The following is a 23,186-nucleotide window of genomic DNA, read 5'->3' as shown; positions in this document are numbered from 1 at the left end:
CATTTGAGTTGCATTCTTGCCCAAGAGTCCATGGACTCTCTTTGATTGAATATATTATCAATAAGGAAGTACTTTGTTTGGCCTTATACTCAGTACAGTGTACCATGATGTATCAGCCAGCCAATATACAGAGGTTATATAAAGTTGGGTTAAAATTTTTGTGGGACTTAAGATAGTGTTGTTAGAAAGCAAAACATTGACTTTAAAAAAAAATTACCAAAATAAAAATACTATAAAAATTTCCAGTGTAGCTGCATTTAACCATACAATTCAGTGACATTTAATACATTTACATTGTTGTGCAACACTACCAACTTCTATTTTCAGGACTTTTTCATCATCCCAAACTGAAACTCTATCCACTAAATACTAATGCTCCATTGTTTTCTTCCCCTACCCGCTGGTAACACCATTCTACTCTCTGTCTCTATGAATTTAACTATTCTCAATACTTCTTATAAGTGGACCCGTACGATATTCATCCTCTTGAGACTGGCTTATTTTACTCATCACATCTTTAAGGTTCATCCATATTGTAGTATATTGTCAGAATTTCCTTACTTTTTTAAGGCTGAATAATATTCTGTTATATATAATATAAATACCCTATTTTGTTTATCCATTCATCTATTGATGGACACTTAGGTTATTTTTGGCTATGGTGAATAATGCTGTTATAAATACAGGTATACAGAATGTCTGTCTGAGTCCTTGCATTCTACTTCATGTATTTTGAGAGTGTGAGGTTAAAGTATTGCAGGCCAGTGGAGTGAAATCCTGAGACACTTAGGGAAGAGATGAATGCAGAGCTCATAGGATTTTTCTCTTGGCCACTTTTATATGCAAGGGATTGATTGGTGGAATTCTGAACAAATGATGGTTTTTGTGATAGCAAAGTAAGTATTGGCCCTGGATAGCTAACTCACCCTTTCCCAACAACAACAAAAAAATTTTAATTGAAGTTTAAGTGGAACCAGTACAATTTCACAGACCTCAGTAGAAGTCGTCAACCTTCTCCTCAGTGTGTTGCCTTTAATGTGATTTATTTTTTTGTAACTTTTTTTTAAAGAGAGAGTGAGAGAGAGAGAGAATTTTTTAATATTTATTTTTTAGTTTTCGGCGGACACAACATCTTTGTTTGTATGTGGTGTTGAGGATCGAACCCGGGCCGCACGCTTGCCAGGCGAGAGCCACATCCCCAGCCCCTTTAATGTGATTTAGCACCAACCTTTCTTTCTTTATTTGGTACCAGGGATTAAACCCAGGGGTGCCTAACCCACTGAGCCACATACTCAACCCTTTTTTATATTTTATTTAAAGACAGAGGCTCATTACATTGCTTAGGGCCTTGCTAAGTTGCTGAGTCTGACTTTGAACTCACCATCCTCCTGCCTCTACTCCCCAAGCTGTTAGACTGTGATTTAACCTTTCTGAATTCCAGTTTGCTCATCTTTAAAATGGGAATGATAATATCTACTTCATCAGATAGTTAGAAGGTTCAGTGACAATAGTGTACTTCAAGTGCTTTATATAATGTCCAACTCCCAGGAGGTACCTAATAAATGTTACCTTTCTTATCATTTATAACCATATTTCTTACTTTGAAGAGATGAATGCACTTTAAAGCAGGTGATTTTTTTTTGTAGTTGTAGATGGACGGCATACCATTATTTAATTTGTTTCATTTTTATGTGGTGCTAAGGATCAAACCCAGTGCCTCACACATGCTAGGTATAAGCACTCTGCCACTGAGCTATAGCCCCAGCCCTAAAGCAGGTGATTTTAAGTGTCTCTTTAAAGTAGGCAGTAGAAGGCAGTAGAAAGGAACAAGGTTTGAGGTATTCTTTGTGGACTTCTGGAAGTTATTAACCCTGGTTGTTGCTCTGGGAGGAAATAATGCATTCCTATAGGATTGATCTGTCTGGCATTGGTATTTGGAGGCAGTCCACTCCCGAGGCTATGGAATATGGGGCCTATGGACATTGTCTCTTAGAGCTTTGATGATCTTATCCATAATGAGATTCAGTAAGCTCATTCTTATCCAAAAGAATGTTTTCCATAAGTTATGCCATTCTTTTTTGAGGAGTTATCACCATTAAACCAAATTGTTTACCCAGTATTGAGTTCCTGTAACATAAAGTCCTCCTTTGAAAAGAGTCAGGCCTTTGGTGGAGAAGAGGTTTCACCCCCTTAGCTACTGCTTCCTTTGATTTATTTATTTTATGCATTTTGGAGATTGAACCCAGAGCCTTGTGCTTGCTAGGCAAGTCCTACCACTGAGGTATATCCTTAGCCTCCTGATTTTTAAAAAAAAACTATTACTTAATAGTGAGAAACATGATAAACAAAGTGTTAAAGAGAGAGAATGAAAGTACATCTTGTACCTCATATCTTCTTAATGGCTACAACATGTACTGTACTTGATAGCAAATTCTTACAGACATTTGACTAACAATACTATGTTTATACAACTAACACCTTATCTTTTATAGTTATCTTAACTCTTGCCTCTGTGTAATGCTACTTCTGTGACTATCCTTGGAACAGTTTGGCTGGTCATGTGCCCACATGGCATTAAGTGGACAAACTGATCAAGGGCAGTTTTATAAAAATGTGTCTGTGTGGAGGAGGGTGAGCCAGGAGCAAGCCAGCATGAGTTTTGTGTTGCTTGTGTGTTGGCACCACTGAGAGCCTGAGTGTCAGTTCTCTGCTGTCCTTGAAACTGTCCCTGACACGAGGGCATATTCTTCTTTGACCTGCTGTCTAAGCCTTGTGCAAAGCTCTGTATAATAGCTTATGAATAAACCTGGTTAGGAATTGCTGAAATGCATTTTGTTTTTCTTTTGTTTCTGATTTTGCATAAAAAAGAGGGAATCAGGCTCCCTGTAAAGCCCATATCCAGTCACATTCTGGGTGCATCATATAATTTTGAAGATGGCAACCCTGGAGTTTGCAAATTAAGACTAGTTTTAGTTGGTAATTATGTACTTAAACAAAAGATAGACAAAGAAGGGGAAAGAGATGTGTGAAAGGGGAGATGTACAGATGAGACAGGTCTCATAAGAATGAGAGGACCTGCTGAAGTGGCTCCTGCTGAGCTAAGCTACTAGGTGTCCTCCAGTGTTGACAGTAGTAGGAAGGTAGTAAACACCTGTGCTTTAATAAGCAGAAAAGAGGAACCAAGAACATGATAATAACCTGAAGCACACCATTTATAATAAGCTGTTTTTGCCCCTTTAATATTCAACTTGATCTAGTACCCTTGTTTATTTATTCTTTTTTTAAAATATTTTTTAGGTTTTTTTTTAGGTGGATACAATATCTTTATTTATTTTCATGTGGTGCTGAGGATCGAACTCAGTGCCTCACGCATGCCAGGCGAGCGTGCTACCACTTGAGCCATATCCCCAATGTGTTTATTTATTCTTAATGGAAAGGGTAGAGAGAATACTATAAAGAAGAAGCCAATTTTTAATCCCAGCTTAGTCACTAGCAAGGATGAGGTGGAGTGTAATGAGGTATGGGGTTTTCTTATCCAAAAATGAGGAAATTGGATTGAATGACCTCTAAGGTCTAATTCTAAAAATCCATACTCAGCTGTCAGAGCTTCACAGAATTAGAACTTCTGTTGTATCATCAGGTCAGAGTGGGAAGAGAGAGAGAGAGAGAGGGAGGGAGGGAGGGAATATGTATAGTAGCATATAGGATACTGAACAGTTGATATGATCATGAGTGTGAATGAGGGAGAAAATGAAAGAGAAAAACACTATTTTGTAGAATATTTGGGGGGGCATTCTCTCTTGAAGATAGTGTGTGTGTGTGTGTGTGTGTGTGTGTGTGTGTGTGTGAGATTTTAGCTTCCTGTTGAAATCCCTCTAGAGCATTACTATTTCCAGGTGGCTTTTTAGGGATAGTGGTGTCTGGCCTGAGTTATCAGGCACAGAACACAGGTCCCACAGTATTGACTCTTAGAGGATCACAATGCTGGATCCTCCTCAAGACTCTTTGACTCTGCTGATGTCTCTGGCCATTGGGACACAGGTTGCCATTTGACCTGTGCCAAAATTGCTCTCTTCTCCTCCTCATATTTATCACTTTGTCATTTCTGACTCTGAATCCCAGAGATCAAGACTAGCAGTAGGCAAGCAGAGGAGTAATAAATCATTACTTCTGCTTCCTTTTCTCCAGGTTTCCTACCCTTAATTACCACATATCTACTGCTGAGCCTGCATCTTTGTTCTGTGTGCGTGCTGAGGACAAAAGCTATGTGTGCTACCCAGCCCTTTCTCTGTGCCTGTGAGTTTATGGAGTCTGATTCAGAGAGTTTGTCAGAACATTGGGTTAAGGGGGTGAAGTATGTAGCCCCTAACTCACTCAGCAAGGTGATCTTCATCAGGAGAGACATTTGAGCTAGGGATAGTCATTTTTATGTGTATTCTTAACTATCTATCTTCATTTCCCTGCTCCAGGCTAAGCAAGCTATGTGTGAACCAGAATGGATTCCTGTGGAGCCTTTTTTCCCCCCTTTCTTTCTTTTTTCTTTTTTGCAGTTCATCTAACAAGATCACTTGTTAACAGATACCATAAAAATGCCAACTGGGGCTGTAGCTCAGTGTCAAGAGTGCCTGCCTAGCATGCTTGAGGCCTTGGGTTCAATCCCCAGGACTGAAAAGGAAAAAAAAAAAAAAAGGCAGCTGTCTGTCATTTGCCTGATCATAAAATCATAGAGAACTTACATCAGGGCAGGGGTAAAAAGTTCATAAAGGAGGATGCCTGCCTCCTTCAATTCTAGCATGTCCTATTTCATTTGAGGGGAAAATTTAGGCTTTAGAAACAGAAGGTAGGTACAACCTGACTCTTGTACTTTCCTTGCCTGATATATATATTTTTTCTCTCCTTTGTTTTGAGTACTGGGGATTGAACTCAAGGCCTTGCATATGTTAGACAATCACTGTATCTCTGAGCTGTATCCCCAGCCCTTTGTTTTAAAATTTTATATTGAGACAGTGTTTTGCTAAGTTGTCCAGGCTGCCTCAATTTTGTGATCTTCGTGCCTTAGCCTCCTGCCTTAGCTAGGATTACAGGCATGTGCTATCATAACTGGCCAGCCTGCTGTTTGTTTATTATACCTGTGCTGTTAGATAACTAGGGGAGAGAATTGTTGTATGATGGGCAGCAATGTCTATGGAGTCTTTACTCCTACTGATCCTTCCCGCTGTTCCAAATCAAAGCACACATCTCTAAGAGTAGTTAACTTAAAACAAAGCTCAGGCAGCATGGGAGAATGGAATTTTTTGCTGGCAAAGAAATAGATATGGTTTTAGAAAAGGAGAGATCAAGTTTTTTGGTTTTTTTTTTTTCATCTGTGGAAGGAGGGAGGTATGAGGACAAGAAAACAGACCACAGAATGCTTTAAGTTGCTGACCCCCTTCTGAATAGTTTCCTATCAAGAAGGGGAATATGTACAGTAGCATTAGTCAAGATAGGTTCAGAAGCAGGATTCATTCCATGGACAGATGTCCTAGGTGAATGAGTGTAAGGCAACTGAGAATTTGCTTTATGTTTAGCACTTGTTTGCAAAAATGTCTTTAAAACTGTACTGTTAACCTAGGGACTTGAAGTCACTTTCTTTACTGAGATTACTCAGTTTTAGCAATTCCTTCCCCTCACTAAGGGTTACAGGGCAGAGGAAATATTTTCAGTCAATATTTTCACTGTCAAGAGAGATAGAGCAAGCTTCACTTCTATTTGAATAGCTTAACACTTAAGTACTTTTTTTTCCCTTCATTAGCTACCTTACCACTTAGAGTGGAGGTTCTAAGTATTGTTGCCATATATGGTGACCAGTTAGAATGGATAGCAATGATGTTTGAAACAGATAATATGACTAAAGCTTTTTAACATTAGATGCTTAGCAGCTTGAGGTGGAAGAGGACCCTCATTTTTACCTGTAAATTGAGGAAATTTGATGAGGAAATCACTGTGTAGGAGTAAATTTGGAACACTGAGATGTCAGTTTTATAGTCAGATTTCTGAGCTTAATTGCTACTTAAGAAATGGTGAAACGAAGTAGGTTTTTTAAAACTTTATATGAGCAGATAAGCAGATGTGGGTCTGGGGAGGTTAGTACTTACTTTACATATATTTGGTTGTTGCTAGGGATTAAGCCTCAGGCTTTGCATATGCTAGTCAAACAGTCTTTTGCTGAGCTATACCCCCAGTCCTTAATCTGCTCTTTAAAAGACTTGAGATAATAGACCCCAAATCATAAGCAACAAAAGCATAATGGACAGATGGGATTATGTTAAACTAAGAAGGAAATGATCAGTTGATAAAGAGATAGTCTACAAAATGGGAGAAAATATTTGCAAACTATTCGTTTGACAAGGATTGATATTCAGAATTGATAAGGAACTAACAACAAAATGAAACAAACAAAAACCTTAATAACAATAAAGTAATTCAGTTAAAAAATGCACCGGGGACTAAGGGTGTAATTCAGTGGTAGAACATGAATACACCAGGCCCTGGGTTCAGTTCCTAGCAGCAAAAAACAAAAAAACAAAGAGCAAATGATTTGAATAGACATTTCACAAAAGAAGAAATACAAATGATCAACAAATATATGAAAAATGCGTTACATTAGCCATCAGAGAAATGCAAATCAAAAATCACAATGAGATATCTCATTCCAATTAGAATAACTTCTATCAAAAGGAAAAAAATAACAAATGGTAGGAGGATGTGGACAAGAGGGGTGGGATAATGTAAATTAGTATACACTGTGGGGTAATGTAAATTAGTATAGCCATTATGGAGGATCATATGAGAGTTCCTCAAAAAACTGAAAATAGGGGTTGGGGCTGTGGCTCAGTGGCAGAGCGCTTGCCTAGCATGTGTGAGGCACTGGGTTCGATCCTCAGCACCACATCAAAAATAAACGAAGGCATTCTGTCCATTTACAACTTCAAAACAAAACAAAACAAAAACAAACCTGAAAATAGATCTACCAACTGTCTTACTTCTGGGTATATGTCCAATGGAAATTAAATTGTCATTATCAAAAAGATAACCTGTAGCCAGGTGCAGTGGCACATGCCGATAATCCCAGCAGCTTGGGAGGCTGAGACAGGAGAATCTCGAGTTCAAAGCCAGCCTCTGCAATGGCGAGGTGCTAAGCAACTCAGTGAGACCCTGTCTCTAAACAAAATACAAAATAGGGCTGGGGATGTGGCTCAGGGGTTGAGTGCCCCTGAGTTTAATCCCTGGCACCAAAAAAACCGAAAGTACTCTCATGTTATTGCAGCATTATTCACAGTAGTCAAGATATGGAATCAACCTAAGTGCCCATTACCAGTTGAATGGATTTTTAAAATGTGTTATATATACACAATGGACTTATTATTAAGCCTTAAAAATAATGAAGTCCTGTCATTTGCAGCAAAATGGATGGAACTGGAGGACAGTTGAGTGAAATAAGCCAGGCACAGAAAGACAAATACTACATCTTCTCTCGGATATACAAAAGTTTTAAAAAGTCAATCCAAATGTGGAGTAGCAGTTACTAGAAGTTGAGAAGTGGATGTGGGAAAGACAGGGTCATTGTATAAAGAGTACCAAAAACAGATGGAAGGAATAAGTTCCAGTGTTCGGTGGCACAATGGAGTGATTAAAATAACTTATTAAGTATTAGAAGAAAGGAGCTCTAAAGCTTCAAAGAAATAAATAATAAGAAGATAGAAATGCCGGTTACCCTGATTGGTATACACTGTCTTTGTGAGTTGAAATAGCACACTGTACCCCATAAATATATATAATTATTACTTGTTAATCAAAACAAAACACCGTGCAACAGGGACATCTATAGATCTACTGTGCTTTCATTTAACTTTATTGATCATGGTTTGCATAGTTTGTTGATATCTTTTTTTTTCCCCCCCTTAAAGCCTTGATAAATTTGCTGAAGTTCCTTATGTCAAATGAAACTGTACTTTTGGCCAAACACAACATTTTTACATTAGCCCTTATGGTGAGTAATACAAAATTTCTTTTTTGAAAGCCATATTCTAAGTCAGAAATGGGCTGATTTGAAACAGGAGTTGGTAGTCTGGGGACTGAGCTCTAGCAAGAATTTGGATATATTTTCCTTGTGGATCAGAATCTCCATAGACTAGTGTCCCTACTCTTACCTGTGTATTTGACAAACATAGAACTCTTTTTTCCTTCATGAGAGTATATTGCCTGGCAGCTATGGGGGTAGGTCAGATTTCTGTGTATGAATAGTGAGCCTGATTCCAACTGAGAGACTTTACATCAATACTGTAGTCTCTACATTGGTAAATAACAAAGCATTTAGAGGTGTCCCAGCCAGATGAGTGTTTCTGTCATGGCTGTGCTGGGTTTCTGAGGGACATTACAATTGCCTGTTTGTTGGTTATTTTGGGTACAAGAATACCATTATGTCTTTTGACTATCTCTATTTGTTTATGGATATTCAGCATTTAAAGGGGAAAAGTCCTGATCTGTAGGCTAAGCTAATTTTCATTGTAGAATTGTACCCACCATGGCCAATTTCAAGCTATCTACATGACATTAGAGTCATACAGAGTTGAGAAGATATGTACTGTAGCACACCATTATATGGTATTCTCACCACTCAGATTATAAGAGATATAAATTAATCTTAAGATCATAGGTCATAGTAAAAGAAAATAATTAGGAAGTGATAAGTTTATATTATTTATTCATTTTAATATAATTTATTTAATTGTACATTTATATGAATGAATTCTTAATATATATTGCTGTGTTTTACAACCAGTTTACACAGTCCCTGAAAATTTGACTGTCAGCTCTTGCAAACCAGTAAGAGATGGCGATTTGCATACCACTGATAATACCTTTCTGATCTTCATAGCCTGATGCCTCTATATGGGCTATTGCTTCTTTTTTAGATTGTGAACTTATTTAATATGTTTATCACATATGGCGACACATTCCTACCAACCCCCAGCAGCTATGATGAACTTTACTATGAGATTATCCGCATGCATCAGAGCTTTGACAACCTCTACTCCATGGGTAAGCTATATTTTTCTGTTTTGTTTTGTTTTGTTTGCTCTGCTTTCTCCATCCCCTGTCTGGTTTTTGGCGAATAAAAGGGAAATATTATAAAAGATTGCACTCCAGTGGGTTGATGCCTTTGATCAGCATAGAAGTACAGTGGTTTCCTCTTCTTAGGCTATAGGAAACTACACGTGGGCTATTTTGCCTTTAGGAACTCAGATTTCATCTCAGTGCAACGCTGGTTATCAGCATTTTGTTGATGTTTATGAAAGGGAGAATAAAGAGGGTCTTGGATTCAGCAAATGCAGGTGAAATGGGGGTTAAAGAGTGGGTGGGATTTGATACCAGCAAATAGAAGAGCTTGGATTCCAGAGGAATATTCTATATTGCAAGCCAGTAAGAGATGGCGATTTGTATACCACTGATAATACCTTTGAGAAAGTACAGAGTTTTAAGGAATCTTACTGTACCTTTGTATTTTTATTTTTAGTATTACTTAAAGAAGGAGTGGGAATTGGATAAATATCATTTTTTTGTAAAGTTTTTAGTAATTGGCTCGCTAAAAATTTACAGCCACAGTGAGTATAAGGTAATGTATCTGCAAATTTGGGAAAAAGGCCTAGTGAATCCTAACTGGAGTTTGAAAGGTAAGGAAAGATATTTGTATTCAAAAACAGAAAGCCACTCAGTAAAACTATCTTATTTTAAAAATCCTGACACTAGCTTTATTGATGTATAACATATATAATAAATGTTGCACATTTAAAATATACATATTTTGATAAATTTTGATATATGTGAAATTATCATAGTGATTGAGATAATGAACATATTCATTATGTTCATTATTTCATTTATTATTTTATTCATTATGTTCATTCATTGCCTTCCTTGTGTCCTTGCTTCCTTGTGTCCCTTCTCTAATGTTCCTTTCCCCACCAGTACCTGCTGTGTCCCATCCCTTGGCAGCTATGGATCTCTTTTCTGTCACTATGTATTAGTTTGCTTCATCCCTCATGATGAGAATATTTGTAAAAACTCCAGCCTTGGAACTTCTACATAATGAGAAAAGTAGAGAGGATTTAGAACAAGTACCAAGAAAAAGAATAGAAGCAAATAGCAGAAAAGATGAGTTGTCTTGAGGATTTTTTTCTATAATAGACTTTAGCTTTTAGAGGAGTAGTAGAGGAATTTTTTTTTTTAAGTGGTGTGGAGGATTGAACCCAGGGCCTTGTGCATGCAAGGCAAGCATTTCTACCAGCTGAGCTATTCGTAGGTTGGTTTCAACTTCAAGTGTCAGAAAATTCTGATTTAAACTATCTCAAACAATAGGAGAATTATTATACCTTATAATAACTCTAAGGAACAAAAATCATCATACCTGTAAGAATTCTTGAATGGTGGGTGGGCACAGTGGCGCATGCCTGCCAGCAATTCAGGAGGCTGAGGTAAGATCACGAGTTCAAAGCCAGCCTTAGCAACTTAGTGAGGCCCTAAGCAACTTAGTGAGACCCTGTCTCAAAATAAAAAATAAAAAGGGCTGGGTATGTGGCCCAGTGGTTAAGCGCCCCTGGGTTCAATCTCCAATACCAAAAAAAGAAAGAAAGAATTCTAGAATGGTATGATCAGTTGCTCAGCAATGTCTGCAAGAACCCAGGTTTTTCTATTTCTCTGCTCTCTCATTCTCAAAGTAAGAGCTTTAGCATCAGGTCAGTTCCCCTCAAAACAGCAAGTTCTGGTTGTAATGTCAAGATACATCTCTTTTTTTAGGAGATAGGAAGTCATCTTTGAGAACCCTTCAACTGACTTCTCATTGGCCAGATGTGCTCAGTGTACCTTGTTGTGGTTTGTATCTGCTTGGCTTTACCAAAATCCTTGTTTTCTGAAAATGTAGAATTTTCTAAGGTTGAAGAACTGCTTCAGAGGCTTTGGCATTCATCTGTAGATGAATAAAAATGACTTTCAGTGAGGAAAGGAAGGGTGAGTTTGGAAGAGATATTTTTTGAAAGCCTCACATACCTGCCCAACTTGGCCATTTTTCCAGTCAAATGGGATAAGCTCTTGTGTAGCTTCAGCAACAAGATAGAGATGATATCTATGAATTCCCACATTTACCAATGGAATGAAAATTTAATTAGGAAGCACAAATAGCAAAGTAAAACTTTTCATTAACCGCTGGGTGCAGTGATGTACATCTGTAATCAAAGCTACTCAGGAGGCAGGAAATGGCAAGTTTGAGGCTAGCTGCCAGGTTTCTGTTCTCACGACTAAGAGGCTCAGGGGTCACTCTAGTTAAACTGGGCTAACTGGGCTGCACAAAATAACCACACAAGAGACACAAATACCTTTTTCTTTGGGGTCGCTGTGACGGCTCCTCTGACCTTAAGGGTCTGCAGAAAGAGAGAGAGCACGCGCTGACCCCTTTTATTGAGGAGAAGCTATTCAAATGAGGCAAGGGGTCAGGTTTCAGGGGGCTGAGTCTATCTTCATGATGTCCACTGTCAGCAGGTTGACTGACACCTGGGTAGGCCACACCCAAGGGCACAGTAAGAGAAGGGGACACACACAAGGCACTTCCATGGAAGATTCTATCCTAAACAGGGCAAGGGGTTATATTACAAAGCAACAGGTGAGCATAGCTGCACCCATGGGGCTGTAGGAAGATACACCCATTTCTGTGACTGAGGGCCTCAGCACCCAGCTGGGGAATGTAACTCAGTCACCCATAAGGTTGGCTTCCCACAGCTAGCCTAGGCAATTTAGAGATTTTGTTTCAAAATAAAAAAAATAGCCGAACATGGCAGTGCATGCCTGTAGTCCCAGCAGTTTGGGAGGCTGAGAGAGGAGGATCTCGAATTCAAAGCTAGCCTCAGCAACTTAGCGAGGCCCTAAGCAACTCAGTGAGATCCTGTCTCTAAATAAAATACAAAATAGGGATGGGGATGTGGCTCAGTGGTCGAGTGCCCCTGAGTTCAATCCCTGACACCCCAAAAAATAAAATAAAAAAGGGTTAAGGATGTAGTTCAGTGGTAGGGTGCCCCTGGGTTTTATCCCCAGCACTGGGGAAGAAACATTACTAATTGAAGTACCATCGATATTTTGTTGACAGTGCTCCCCATTTCATGTTAAAATGTGATAAAACTTGTGGTAGAAAAAAAGGTTTTTAAGTTAAGTTTCTTGAAGTATAATTTATATAGACAATAAAATTCACTTTTTTATTTGTACCAAGGATTGAACCCAGGGCACTTAACCACTCAGTCACGTCCCTAACCCTTATTCATATTTTATTTAGACACAGGGTCTCACTAAGCTGCTGAAGCTGACTTTGAACCCACAATCCTCCTGTCTCAGCCACCTGAGCCACTGGGATAAAATTCACCCTTTTTAACGTACAGTTCTAAATTTTAACACATGCATTAAGTAGTATAATTATCACTAAAATCAAATATAAGTGTTTCATCATTCCAAAAATTTCCCTTGTGCTCTTATGAGGTCAACTCTCAACCTCTAGCAATCACAAATCTGTTTTCTGTTGCTTGATTCTTCTCCTGTTTTGGGTCATAAACATTGTGATTTTTGTGATACGGATGCTGGATTTTATTGTTACTTTAATGTTGGGCATTGTTCTGGAATGTGGTTATGTGATGTGGAAACAGTTTGATTCTTTCAAGGTTTGTTTTTAAGGGTTGAGGGCAGGTCAAGAACAACTTTTAATGTAGGATAACTTGACTCCGTTACTAATGCAGTACCCGTTTGCAGAGTTTACTGATTGATACTCCATATATTAGTAGGTCTTTTCACTCCTGCTGGTGGAGCCTGCCATGAGCTCCCCAATCCCTCCTTTCCCATGGTTTGTCCTCAGCCTTGGGTAGTTTCCTTTTCCATATGTACACATTAGGGCTCAGCAAGAGACATAAGTATACTTGTCCACAGATCTCTAGAGCTTTCTGTCAAAATCCCTCCTTGCCAGCTCTTTGCCCTTTCTAGATGCCTTGTCCTTTCCAAAGGCTGATCTCTGTCTTCAGTTTGGCAAGACTTCTGGTTTCTGTTTAGGTTCCTCCTCCCTGCTACTTGGAAACTTCTCCATGTAATTAGTTGGGGTAATCATAGGGTGCATGTTTGTTTTCCATCTGTCAGGTATCACAGCTCCATCTTGCCTGTTTTCCAGTGTCTGATAACCATTGTTTCATATATTTGCCAGTGTTTTACGGGAGGAGGGTAAATTGTGTCTTGTTATCTCATCATGGCTAGCAGAACACAGTTTACTGAGACCTTTTTTTTTTTTTTGGTGTGTGTGTGTGTGTGTGTGTGTGTGTGTGTGTGTGTGTGTGTGTGTATACCAAGGATTGAACTCAGGAGCACTCAAGCACATCCCTAGCCCTATTTTGTATTTTATTAGAGACAGGATCTCACTGAATTGCTTAAGGCCTTGATGTTGCTGAGGCTGACTTTGAACTTGCAGTCCTCCTGTCTCAGCCTCCCAAGCTGCTGGGATTACAGGCATGCACCACCATGCCTGGCATTACTGAGATATTTTTGATAAAGGCACTTGCTTAATGTTCTTATGGTATTATTAAAAAATTTTTTTTTTCAGTTGTAGGTGGACACAATACCTTTATTTTATTTATTTTTATGTGGTGGTGAGGATCGAAACTAGTGCCTCATGTGTGCTAGGCAAGCACTCTACCACTGAACTACAATCCCAGCCCCCTATGGTATTATTTTATTACAGTCTACTGTAATAGGAAGGACTTCTACAGGAGCTGGCCTGAACCATAAATCACATCCTGTTTTGAACCTTTTTTTTTTTCCATTTTTACAAAGAGGGATAATTACCAATACTAAAGAAAGAACACAGGAAAAAATTTTAAATCTTTTAAACCTTTGATTCTAGTATTATTTTTAAAATATTTTATTTTTTTTTTAGTTTTAGGTAGACACAATATCTTTATTTTACATTTATGTGGTGCTGAGGATCAAACCCAGTGCCTTGTGCATGCTAGATGAGCACTGTACCACTGAGCCACAACCCCAGCCCCTGATTCTAGTATTATTATGTAATAATTTTCATGTTGTATATTGCTTCACATGCACACATAGTTTAATATAGTTGTAATCATAATATATTATTTTGTGGGGTTTTTTGATAGTGGGGATTGAATCCAGGGCCATTTTATCATTAAGCTACATCCCCTGTCCTTTTTATTTTTTATTTTGAGACAGGGTCTCAGCTGAGGCTGAACTCCAATTTGCAGTCCTCCTGCCTTAGCCTCGTGAGTTGCTGGGATTATAGGTTTGTGCCATCATGCTGGCTTTATTTTTCAAATTTTGTGTTTTTAACTTAAATACTACTCTTCCTCTTCCCCCTTCCCTCCTCCTCCCTTCTTTTTCTTCCTCCTTCTCTTCCCCTTCTTTTTCTTCCTCCTCCTCTTCCTCTTTTTCTTCTCCTCCTCCCCTCCTTCTCTTGCCTCTTCTTCTTCCCTCTGCCTTTTCCTCCTCCTCTTTCTCTCTCTTCTTCCTCCTTCTCCTCCTCCTCTTCCTCCTCCTCTTCCTCCTCCTCTTCTTCCTCCTTCTTCTCTTCCTACTCCTCTTCCTCCCCTCTACCTCCTCCTCCTTCTCCTGCTTCTTCTCCACTTTCTTCTCCGCCTCCTTTTTTTTTTGTTGCTATACCAGAGATTGAAATCATGCTAGCCAAGCCAATGCTTGACCCCACAACTCCCTTACTTATTTTTTAAGTCTCTGTTTTAATGGCTACATAATATGTAATTTTTGTATAACATAATTTACTACACAAATGATTGCTTTAGTTCGAGGCATTTAAGGCATTTTGAAATAATTTTCTTTTTTACATTTAGTAGAGAACATAGAAACCAATGGTATTTGGGCGCGATGGTGCATGCCTGTAATCCCAGCGACTTGGGAGGCTGAGGCAGGAGGATCTCGAGTTCAAAACTAGCCTTAGCAATTTAGTGAGGAGCTAAGCAACTCATTGAGACCCTGTCTCTAATAAAATACAAAATAGGGTTAGGGATGTGGCTCAATGGTAGAATGCCCCTGAGTTCAATCCCTGATACTCTCCTTCCCCCCCAAAAAAAACCTAATGGCATTACTAAAAGAATTTCATGGTAAGGTCATATGGTTGCCCATCCACTAAGGAACAGAGCTGACAGGATATTTTGGAGAAATAATTTGTGGGCAAGTTAAACACCTCTTAAAATTTGAAGAGGGGACAATTCAGTTCATATATGTTCATATAAGGTTATAGGTGTGTACTACAATTCCATATATGTTTAGGTCCCTATAATCAGAAAACTTATGATCTAGTAAAAAAAAAATGCATCTAAGTAATCTTCACATTTGAGTTGAAAAAGACATGTCTGACCTGTTGAAGCAATTTGGTTCATTTCATGAATAAATTTGCATATACAATAAGTGGAACCTGAATTCGGAATGGAGAACCCTAACTTGAAACTATCCCAATTTTTCTTGCAGTCAACCTTATAAATTAGAAAAGCAGCACTCTGATAATGTTTTACTAAGGCTTCCATCTTGTCTTCTCTTTTATAAAATTACATGTATTTATAAAATGGAGGCATTGATAGAACAGATGCAGAACAGCCAGATGAGTTTTGTTAACTGATCACAGCAACCAGGCCTTCCCTCTGATAGAGCTACTGCTGCTATTCTTCTTGCTTGGGATCCTGGATCAGGAGCATATGGTGATGGTATTCAGTATGACATTCCTACGCAAACTGATCATACATTTCTTTCTTTCTCCTTTTTGATTGAACCCAGCAACACTTTAAAACCCTGAGTTACATTCCCAGTCCTTTTTATTTTTTACTTTGAGATAGGGTCTTGCTAAATTGCTGAGGCTGGCCTCAAATTTAATCCTCCTGCCTCAGCCTCCCAAGTTGAAGGGTTATAGGTGTCTACTACTTGATCACACATTTCTTAATGTTAGGCCCTCTTTCTTTCTTTCCTTCCTTTGGAAAGTCTTAGGTAGATTTATTCATTCATTCATTTGGGAGGCAGTCTATTGAAATCAACAATATCTAAAACTTTCAGAGCTCTATGGCAGTCACTAATCTAAGAACTTTATAGGTATTAGCTCATTTAATTCTTCATATGTATATGTGTATATATATGAACATATATATGTGTGTGTGTATATATATGTGTGTGTGTGTGTGTGTGTATATGTGTGTGTGTGTTGTCAGTGGACCTTTATTTTTTATTTATTTATATGTGGTGCTGAGAATCGAACCCAGTGCCTTACACATGCTAGGCAAGTGCTCTACCACTGAGCTACAACCTCAGCCCCAGAGATCATGCTTTTTAACTACTAATTTCTCTGCATAAACACTGGTTCTAGAGTAATTCCCTCTAGGTTCAAATTCTACCTCTATCACTTGCAATTTGTGTGAAGGATCTCAATTACTTGTTTCCTATGAATCTCAGTTTCCTTATCTGTTTGTCATATTGCATACAATCTAACTTTGTCCAGTGTCTGGCATGTAGTAAATTCTTTATATATTTACTTCTTTTTAGTGAGTCATTCATTAAAATATATAATTGAAGTGCCTAGCAAGTTCTTGTTGTTTTAAAAGGAGCACTTGAGCTGTTTTGTCTTTTTTCTAAATTGCATACTTCAATATGTGACTCTGAAGAGCATAGCTGGCATAGGATGTGTTTAGTTTTGTATTTCTGTTATTTTTTTCTCCCATGGGTGAGTTTGGGAAAGAGAGAGAGTTTAATCAGGTAAGGAAGAATCTTCCTGTTGATTCATTCTACAGGTCACACAATTAAGTCAGACTTGCAAAAATAAATTATTCCTTGATTGAAACATGACTACCCTCTATCTGGAAAATTTATTTTCCCTGTTTGGGGGTATGCCTTTAGGTTTGGAAAGGTATACCTGGAGCTGGAGGGAACACCGACTTAGCCAGTTCCACTAAATTAGCCCACGCCACTAGAGAAATGACAAGTATGGAAGCCAGTTTACCCTCAAATTATCACTCCAGACTATATTTTAAAAGAAAATAAAAACTAAGTTTTGGAGCTGGGTGCAGTGGCATATGCCTATTATCCCAGAGAATTGAGAGATGGGAGGCAGAGGATCACAAGTTTGAGGCTACCCTCAGAAATTTAGTGAGACCCTCAGCAACTTAGTGAGACCCCTGTTTCAAAATAAAAAATAAATTTTTGGGGATGTAGTTCAGAGTTTCAGAGTTAAAGTTCTCCTGAGTTCAATCCCCAGTTAGCCCCATTCCTCCCCCCTCCGCCCCACCAAAAAAAAAAAACCCAAAAAACTACTGGAACCCTGTTAATAGGGAGTGGCAGATGGAGTCCAACCCAAGACAGATTGGCTAGAGTATTTTGATAGAAAATAAGAAGTTAGAGAAAAAAATTTCTAAAGAATATAGCTGAAAGGATTCTATAAGCCCTTATATTTTTCTCTAGGCTGAGGATGTTTGTAACAGAAGATTGGCACAGGCTTTGTTTGGTTATTCTAATAGTGCTATTTTGAGATTTGTTTTCATTCCTCATATTTGTGTTTTATATCAGGGGTTTGACAGATCTGTGTTCTTTGCTTCTTTACAGTCCTGAGGCTTTCTACTAATGCAGGCCAATGGAAGGAAGCAGCTAGCAAGGTGACCCATGCATTGGTTAATATCAGGTAAGAAATGAAAATTTTTTTCTTTCAGAGTTCTTGACTCATTCTGAGGTTTATTGTACCTTTCTAAGTAGAATGCATTGAACACTACTGCTATTTTAAGCTCTGGTGTCTGTAGGAGTGGAAGAAATTGTCGTACTTGATCAAGAAAAGCAGGAGTACATGAGGTTTTCATTTGATCGTATTGAAACAGCTCGAAGTGCTAGCTGTTCTGTGAATTTTCTACCAAGAGATGGTTGCAAGCCCTTTTCAGGCATCTTAGCTGCCAAAGTATTTTCTGTGTATAAGTCATCTGAAAGTTTTTTTCTGAAGATTTCTTCTGCTGTTCTTTATGACTTTAGTGGATGACTCATAGGGATCTAGAACTTTGACATTTTACTATATGTGCTGTTTCTATTTGTGGTAAAGAGAAGCAAATGGAGTCTGGACATAGGGCTAAGTGATTTTAGATTCCTTATGAAACAGCAAGGCAGTTACATGGTGCTGTATATGTTGGATGAAATTATGTCAGATGTGGTCATAGTCTTGAAGAAGCATTTCACTCACAGGAGTGAGCTGCCAATAAGTAGAGAGGAGAAAGTGCTTTTGCTATCATGAGACCTAAATCTGACTTTTCTTCCTTCTTCCCTTTGTGCCTATGATTTTCCATTTCTCAATAGTTATTAAATCATTTTTGCAAACAATTGAAAAAATTAATGTTGAGTAAAAGAGCAAATCCAACAGATGGGGAACTTGATTTAGCTCCAGATGTAAGCCTTTCCAGACATTCCCATAATAGTAATGCACATTTACAACTTGGTTATAGATTCTAATGTGTGACAGAGCTGGGGTGTGATGTTTGTTTCTGTATATTTTTCCTTTTTCTCTCCCTCTTTTTTTTTTTTTTTTTTTAAGGTAAAATGTCCTGTCCCTGCAGTTATTTACTACAGTGCTTGGCACTTCTGAGAATAAAAGAAGAAGTGTAAAATTTGTGTGTGAGGAGGGCTGGGCTGAGGGAGCAGGGGGTGAGATGTGCTAACAAGATTGCAATGAAGGTTGGACTCCTTACCTGTCCCCAGAGACATTTTGCAGCAAACACAATTTTATAAATCTCACAAATAAATGCATATCTATATCTAGCAAATAATCTAGACACTGTGGTGAAGTCTTATGATAAATGTGAATTTCAGTAAGAATCAGGAACTATAAACTGTCTTCTTCCAAATATTTCTTTGTGACCCCAAGGGCAGTATGACAAATGTGGGTGTTTGAAGGAAGCACAAAGTTCTGTGCTAGAGAATGAAGTGCATATGGGTATAATTTATGTTGTGTATTTACATAGGCTTTCCTGGCAGCTTCTTTTCATTTGGGGCCTATTTCCTTGATCACATTCCTCTATGCTTGCTTTATCTCTAGCTTTCCTTTCAGTGGTTTCTGGGTTGGCTGCCGTCCTTATTCTCTCCACCGACCCATCAAACAGCTTGATGGTTAAAGCTCCGGGTCTCTCCTTTTTTCTTTCCTTTTTTGTTGTTGTTGTTGTTGAGGGTGGGGTGGGATACTGGGTATTGAACCCAGGGTGCTTTCCCACCAAAGTACATCTCCAGACGTTTTTATTTTTTATTTTGAGATAGGGTCTCACTGAGTTTCTGAGGCTAGTCTTGAACTTGTGATCCTCCTGCCTCAGCCTCTTGAGTAGCTGGGATTATAGGTGTGCATCACCACACCTGGCTGACCTCTTCTTTTTCTGAATAATGGAGATAAAATTGGGCTAAACCTTGGAAAAAAACGCCCTAACCATGACCTCTTCCTTTGCTTTGCATCACTCTGTCAGGCCTCTACTTTTATTTTCATTCCTCAAACTTCTCTGATGAGCTTGCTGCAGAGAATAATCACATCATTTTCATTGTTGCTAATGAATTAGAATGTATGCCTAAAGTAGCAAAAAAAAAAAAAAAAAAAGACCTATCACTTTTCTCAAGAGATTACTGGAAAGATGTATTTGAATTTATCACACTGAGTCTAGATCATGGAAAATACTAAGCACAGAAGTTTACCTTTTTTTCTTTCTAACATCTGTTTTTATCATTGCCAGACTTTGTGCTGCCCTTTCATATACTATCTTTTTAATCTTCAAACTCTATGGATTATGTCATGTGTTTCTTTTTTTAATATTTTTTTGTAAGTTTTAGGTGGACACTATATCTTTATTTTACATTTATGTGGTGCTGAGGATCTAACCCAGTGCCTCGGGCATGCTAGGTGAGCACTCTACCACTGAGCCACAACTCCAGCCCTTGTCATATGTTTCTTAAAATATACTTTTTCCCACTGAGGAAACTGAGCCTATAGATCTTGAATTGTGGTAAAACAGATAATAGTAGGCCATCCAACTCTAAGCCTAGAGCTCTTTCTTCCATACCATAATACCTCTTTCTTTTAGAGTTACAGCAAAAGCTACTATGGAGGTAAATAGAGAACACATCATGAAAGAAGCATGGAAATTTGAATTAGAAAAACTAGAGTTTTAATTTTTGTCTTTACCATTCACTATATGACTTTGAACAAATTACTTAGTTTTAGTTTTTCTGGACCTCTTTTTTTTTCTTTTTTTTGTGGTACTGGGATTGAACCCAGGGCCTTGTGTATGCGAGGCAAGCACTCTACCAACTGAGCTGTATCCCCAGCCATTCTGGACCTCTTTCTATCATCTGTAAAACAGGAGTGATGATGATATGAACTATTTCATAGGAGGGCTGGGGATGTGGCTCAGCGGTAGCTCGCTCGCCTGGCATGCGTGCGGCCCAGGTTCGATCCTCAGTACCACATACAAAGATGTTGTGTCCGTCAATAACTAAAAAATAAAATATTAAAAAATTCTCTCTCTCTCTCTCTTTAAAAAAAAAAACCTATTTCACAGGATAGGGATGGTAAAAATTATATATATTAAAGCTCTTATTGCTAGGTGCAGGGGCACATGCCCAGCAATTTAGGAGACCAAGGCAGAAAGATCATATGTTTGAGGGCAGCCTGGGCAACTTAATGAGACCCTGTCTCAAAATAAAGTAAAAAGGGCCGGGGATGTAACCCAGTGGAGAGCACCTCTGGGTTTAGTCCCCACTACAATAAACAAAACAAAACAAAACCTCTTAGGAAACTACAAAATTTTGGTCATTTTACTTAGCACAGTGTCTTCAGGTTTCATCTGTCTTGTAGCATGTGTCAGAATTCCTTCCTTTTAAGGCCACATAATTTCCCATTTTGTATATGTGCCACATTTTGTTTATCAGTGTATTTATTGGTGGACACTTTAGTTGTAGTTCCCCTTTCATTGTCTTTTTCGTTTTCCTTTTCTTTAGAGGAGTGGGTGAGTGGATACTTTGAATTGAACCCAGGGTTGCTCTACCACCGAACTACAACCCTAGTCTTTTTCTGCTTTTTATTTTGAGACAAGGTCTTGCTAAATTGCTGAGGCTGTCCTGGAACTTAAGATCCTCCTGCCTCAGCTTCCCAAATGCTTGGGATTACAGGTGGGTGCCACTGTGCCCAGCTCTACCTTTTCTTTGTTGCACATAATGCCACTTTTGCTTCTTTTTGGCATCTACCCAGAATAAGAATTGCGGGATCATATGATAGTCCTGTATTTGTTATGTTGTTGGTGTTTTCTGGTGCTGAGGATTGAATCTGGGGCCTTGTGCATGCAAAGCACGAACTCTGCCAGCTGAGCTATATCTCCAGCTTGTTGTTGTTTTTGCAGTGCTGCTAGGTGAGCACTCTACCACTGGGAGTGCCGGGAATTAAAGCCAGGGCCTTGAGCGTGCTAGCCAAGTACTCTTATCACTGAGGCACATTCCCAACCCTACAGAGTTTTTTAGGTTTAGCATTTCAAGCATTCCTTAGAGTGTTTCCTAAGTACGTTTTCATTTTTCTGTTCTGTAAAAGTTAAGATATTAACCTTAAAAGATGTTGTGCTTTTCCTTGTAGGTGGACCTGAGAATAGTTCAGGGAGTTCTCTTAGCTGAGGGCAAAACAAATAGTATGCCTGAGCAGTCTCCAATACAGTGAGCCACGTTATGAGGGCTGCCTTATACTCCTTTGCCTAGATCCTCTAAGGGCTTATGTTGTATATCCATGTCACTATTAACTTTGGGTGAGTGAGAAAACAGGAGCCTCTGTCAGAAAATCTGACCTGTAAGTTTCCTAGGGATACTGTGGGACATTTAACTATTGGTCACTAAGTTGGTTATCAAAGATAAAGGATGTAAAGGTTTGACAGGAAAATTGTGATAGTGTGTTTGTTTCTGCTCTTCAATAAAGTTTATTTGTCTTAATCCCACAATTGGAAAGAATTTCTTAGGCAGAGTATCTTATAGTATGTTCATTGATAGCCTTGGGAAGGGATTGAATTGCATCTGAAACTTAGACATTTAACAGCTGAGTGGCCTCCCAGACGGTTTTGCCAGTTGATGACAGCTTCATACTATGTTTTTGGGATTGCCTAGAATGTAGTGCATCTAATAACTATCTTCACATAGTGTCCCCAGCAGGTGAAGGGAAGCCGGAAGCCTGCAAACTGTGCTGTTCTTTGGAACTTAGATTGTAGCAGTGGAAATTAAAAGTACTTCCACATGCTTGGAGGGTTTAAATTGCTCAAATGTCAGTCTCTTTGCTTTTCACTTGTTTTTCTGGCTTAGTCATGCCAGTTATTTGCGTTTAAACAATTTTTCTCTCTTCCTGTTTGATCCTTCAGTGAGATTCTTAAAATGCAACTGCTTAGAAACTGCTATTTTTATTGGAACACCTGATGTCACCAACAAACAGGGCCCTGTGTTTTTTCTTCCCTCCCTATAAGAGAGTTGTTTTGTTGCTTTGATATAAAATAAAATATAGTGCTCTACCTTTTTTTTTTTTTTAAGATACTAGGGAGCACCCAGGGAGACACGCTCTCATTTTTTTGGACCTTTTACTTGTTTATTTATATGTGGTGCTGATGATCAAATTCAGTGTCTCATACATGCTAGCCAAGTGCTCTACAACTGAGCTATAACCCTAGCCATAGGGACACTCTCTTTATCCTTAAGCTATGGCACTTGCCATGCCGTTCCCCCCACCCCCAATAGGTTCCTAAGTTTTTGAGACTGGCCTGGAACTTGAGATCCTCCTGCCTTATCCTCCCAAATGGCTGGGATTACAGGCATGTGTCATGGGGCACGGCCTACTTTTTACCTTTAAAATTCCACTTTTGGAATTTTAGCTTCAGCTTCCTCTACATATCTAACAATTCACAAGGAAGAATACTTTGAGGGGGTCATGTGCAGGGCTGGAAGGAAGATGTTTGGAAAGTTTTGCTTGGAGACTTCTGTACTAAATATTTCCTGCAGGCTATTCCAAGGAGGTCTTGTACTTTAGGAAGACGTTTGTTGATTATTTTTTTTAAATATTTTTTAGTTGTAGATGGACACAATAC

General features: G+C 38.7%; 1 protein-coding gene across 6 annotated transcripts in view; it reads left to right on the top strand.

Moving 5' to 3' along the window:
• The window catches only part of Armh3 (armadillo like helical domain containing 3), a 190,032-nt gene that overhangs the window by 81,289 nt on the left and 85,557 nt on the right, over positions 1 to 23,186 (top strand). For 5 of the 6 annotated variants that reach the window (XM_077798358.1, XM_077798357.1, XM_077798355.1 and 2 more), the window contains 3 exons: positions 7,947 to 8,029; positions 8,955 to 9,081; positions 17,671 to 17,746. In XM_077798358.1, coding sequence (XP_077654484.1) covers positions 7,947 to 8,029; positions 8,955 to 9,081; positions 17,671 to 17,746 — 286 coding nt within the window. The remainder of the gene's footprint in view (positions 1 to 7,946; positions 8,030 to 8,954; positions 9,082 to 17,670; positions 17,747 to 23,186) is intronic. The other variant, XM_077798359.1, reaches the window with a different exon arrangement.

This window comes from Urocitellus parryii, chromosome 5 (assembly GCF_045843805.1).
Source record: "Urocitellus parryii isolate mUroPar1 chromosome 5, mUroPar1.hap1, whole genome shotgun sequence".
In the NCBI taxonomy this organism is placed as follows: domain Eukaryota; kingdom Metazoa; phylum Chordata; class Mammalia; order Rodentia; family Sciuridae; genus Urocitellus; species Urocitellus parryii.
The sequence above is the reverse complement of the archived record's forward strand: the minus strand, read 5'-3'. Positions and strand labels throughout refer to the sequence as shown.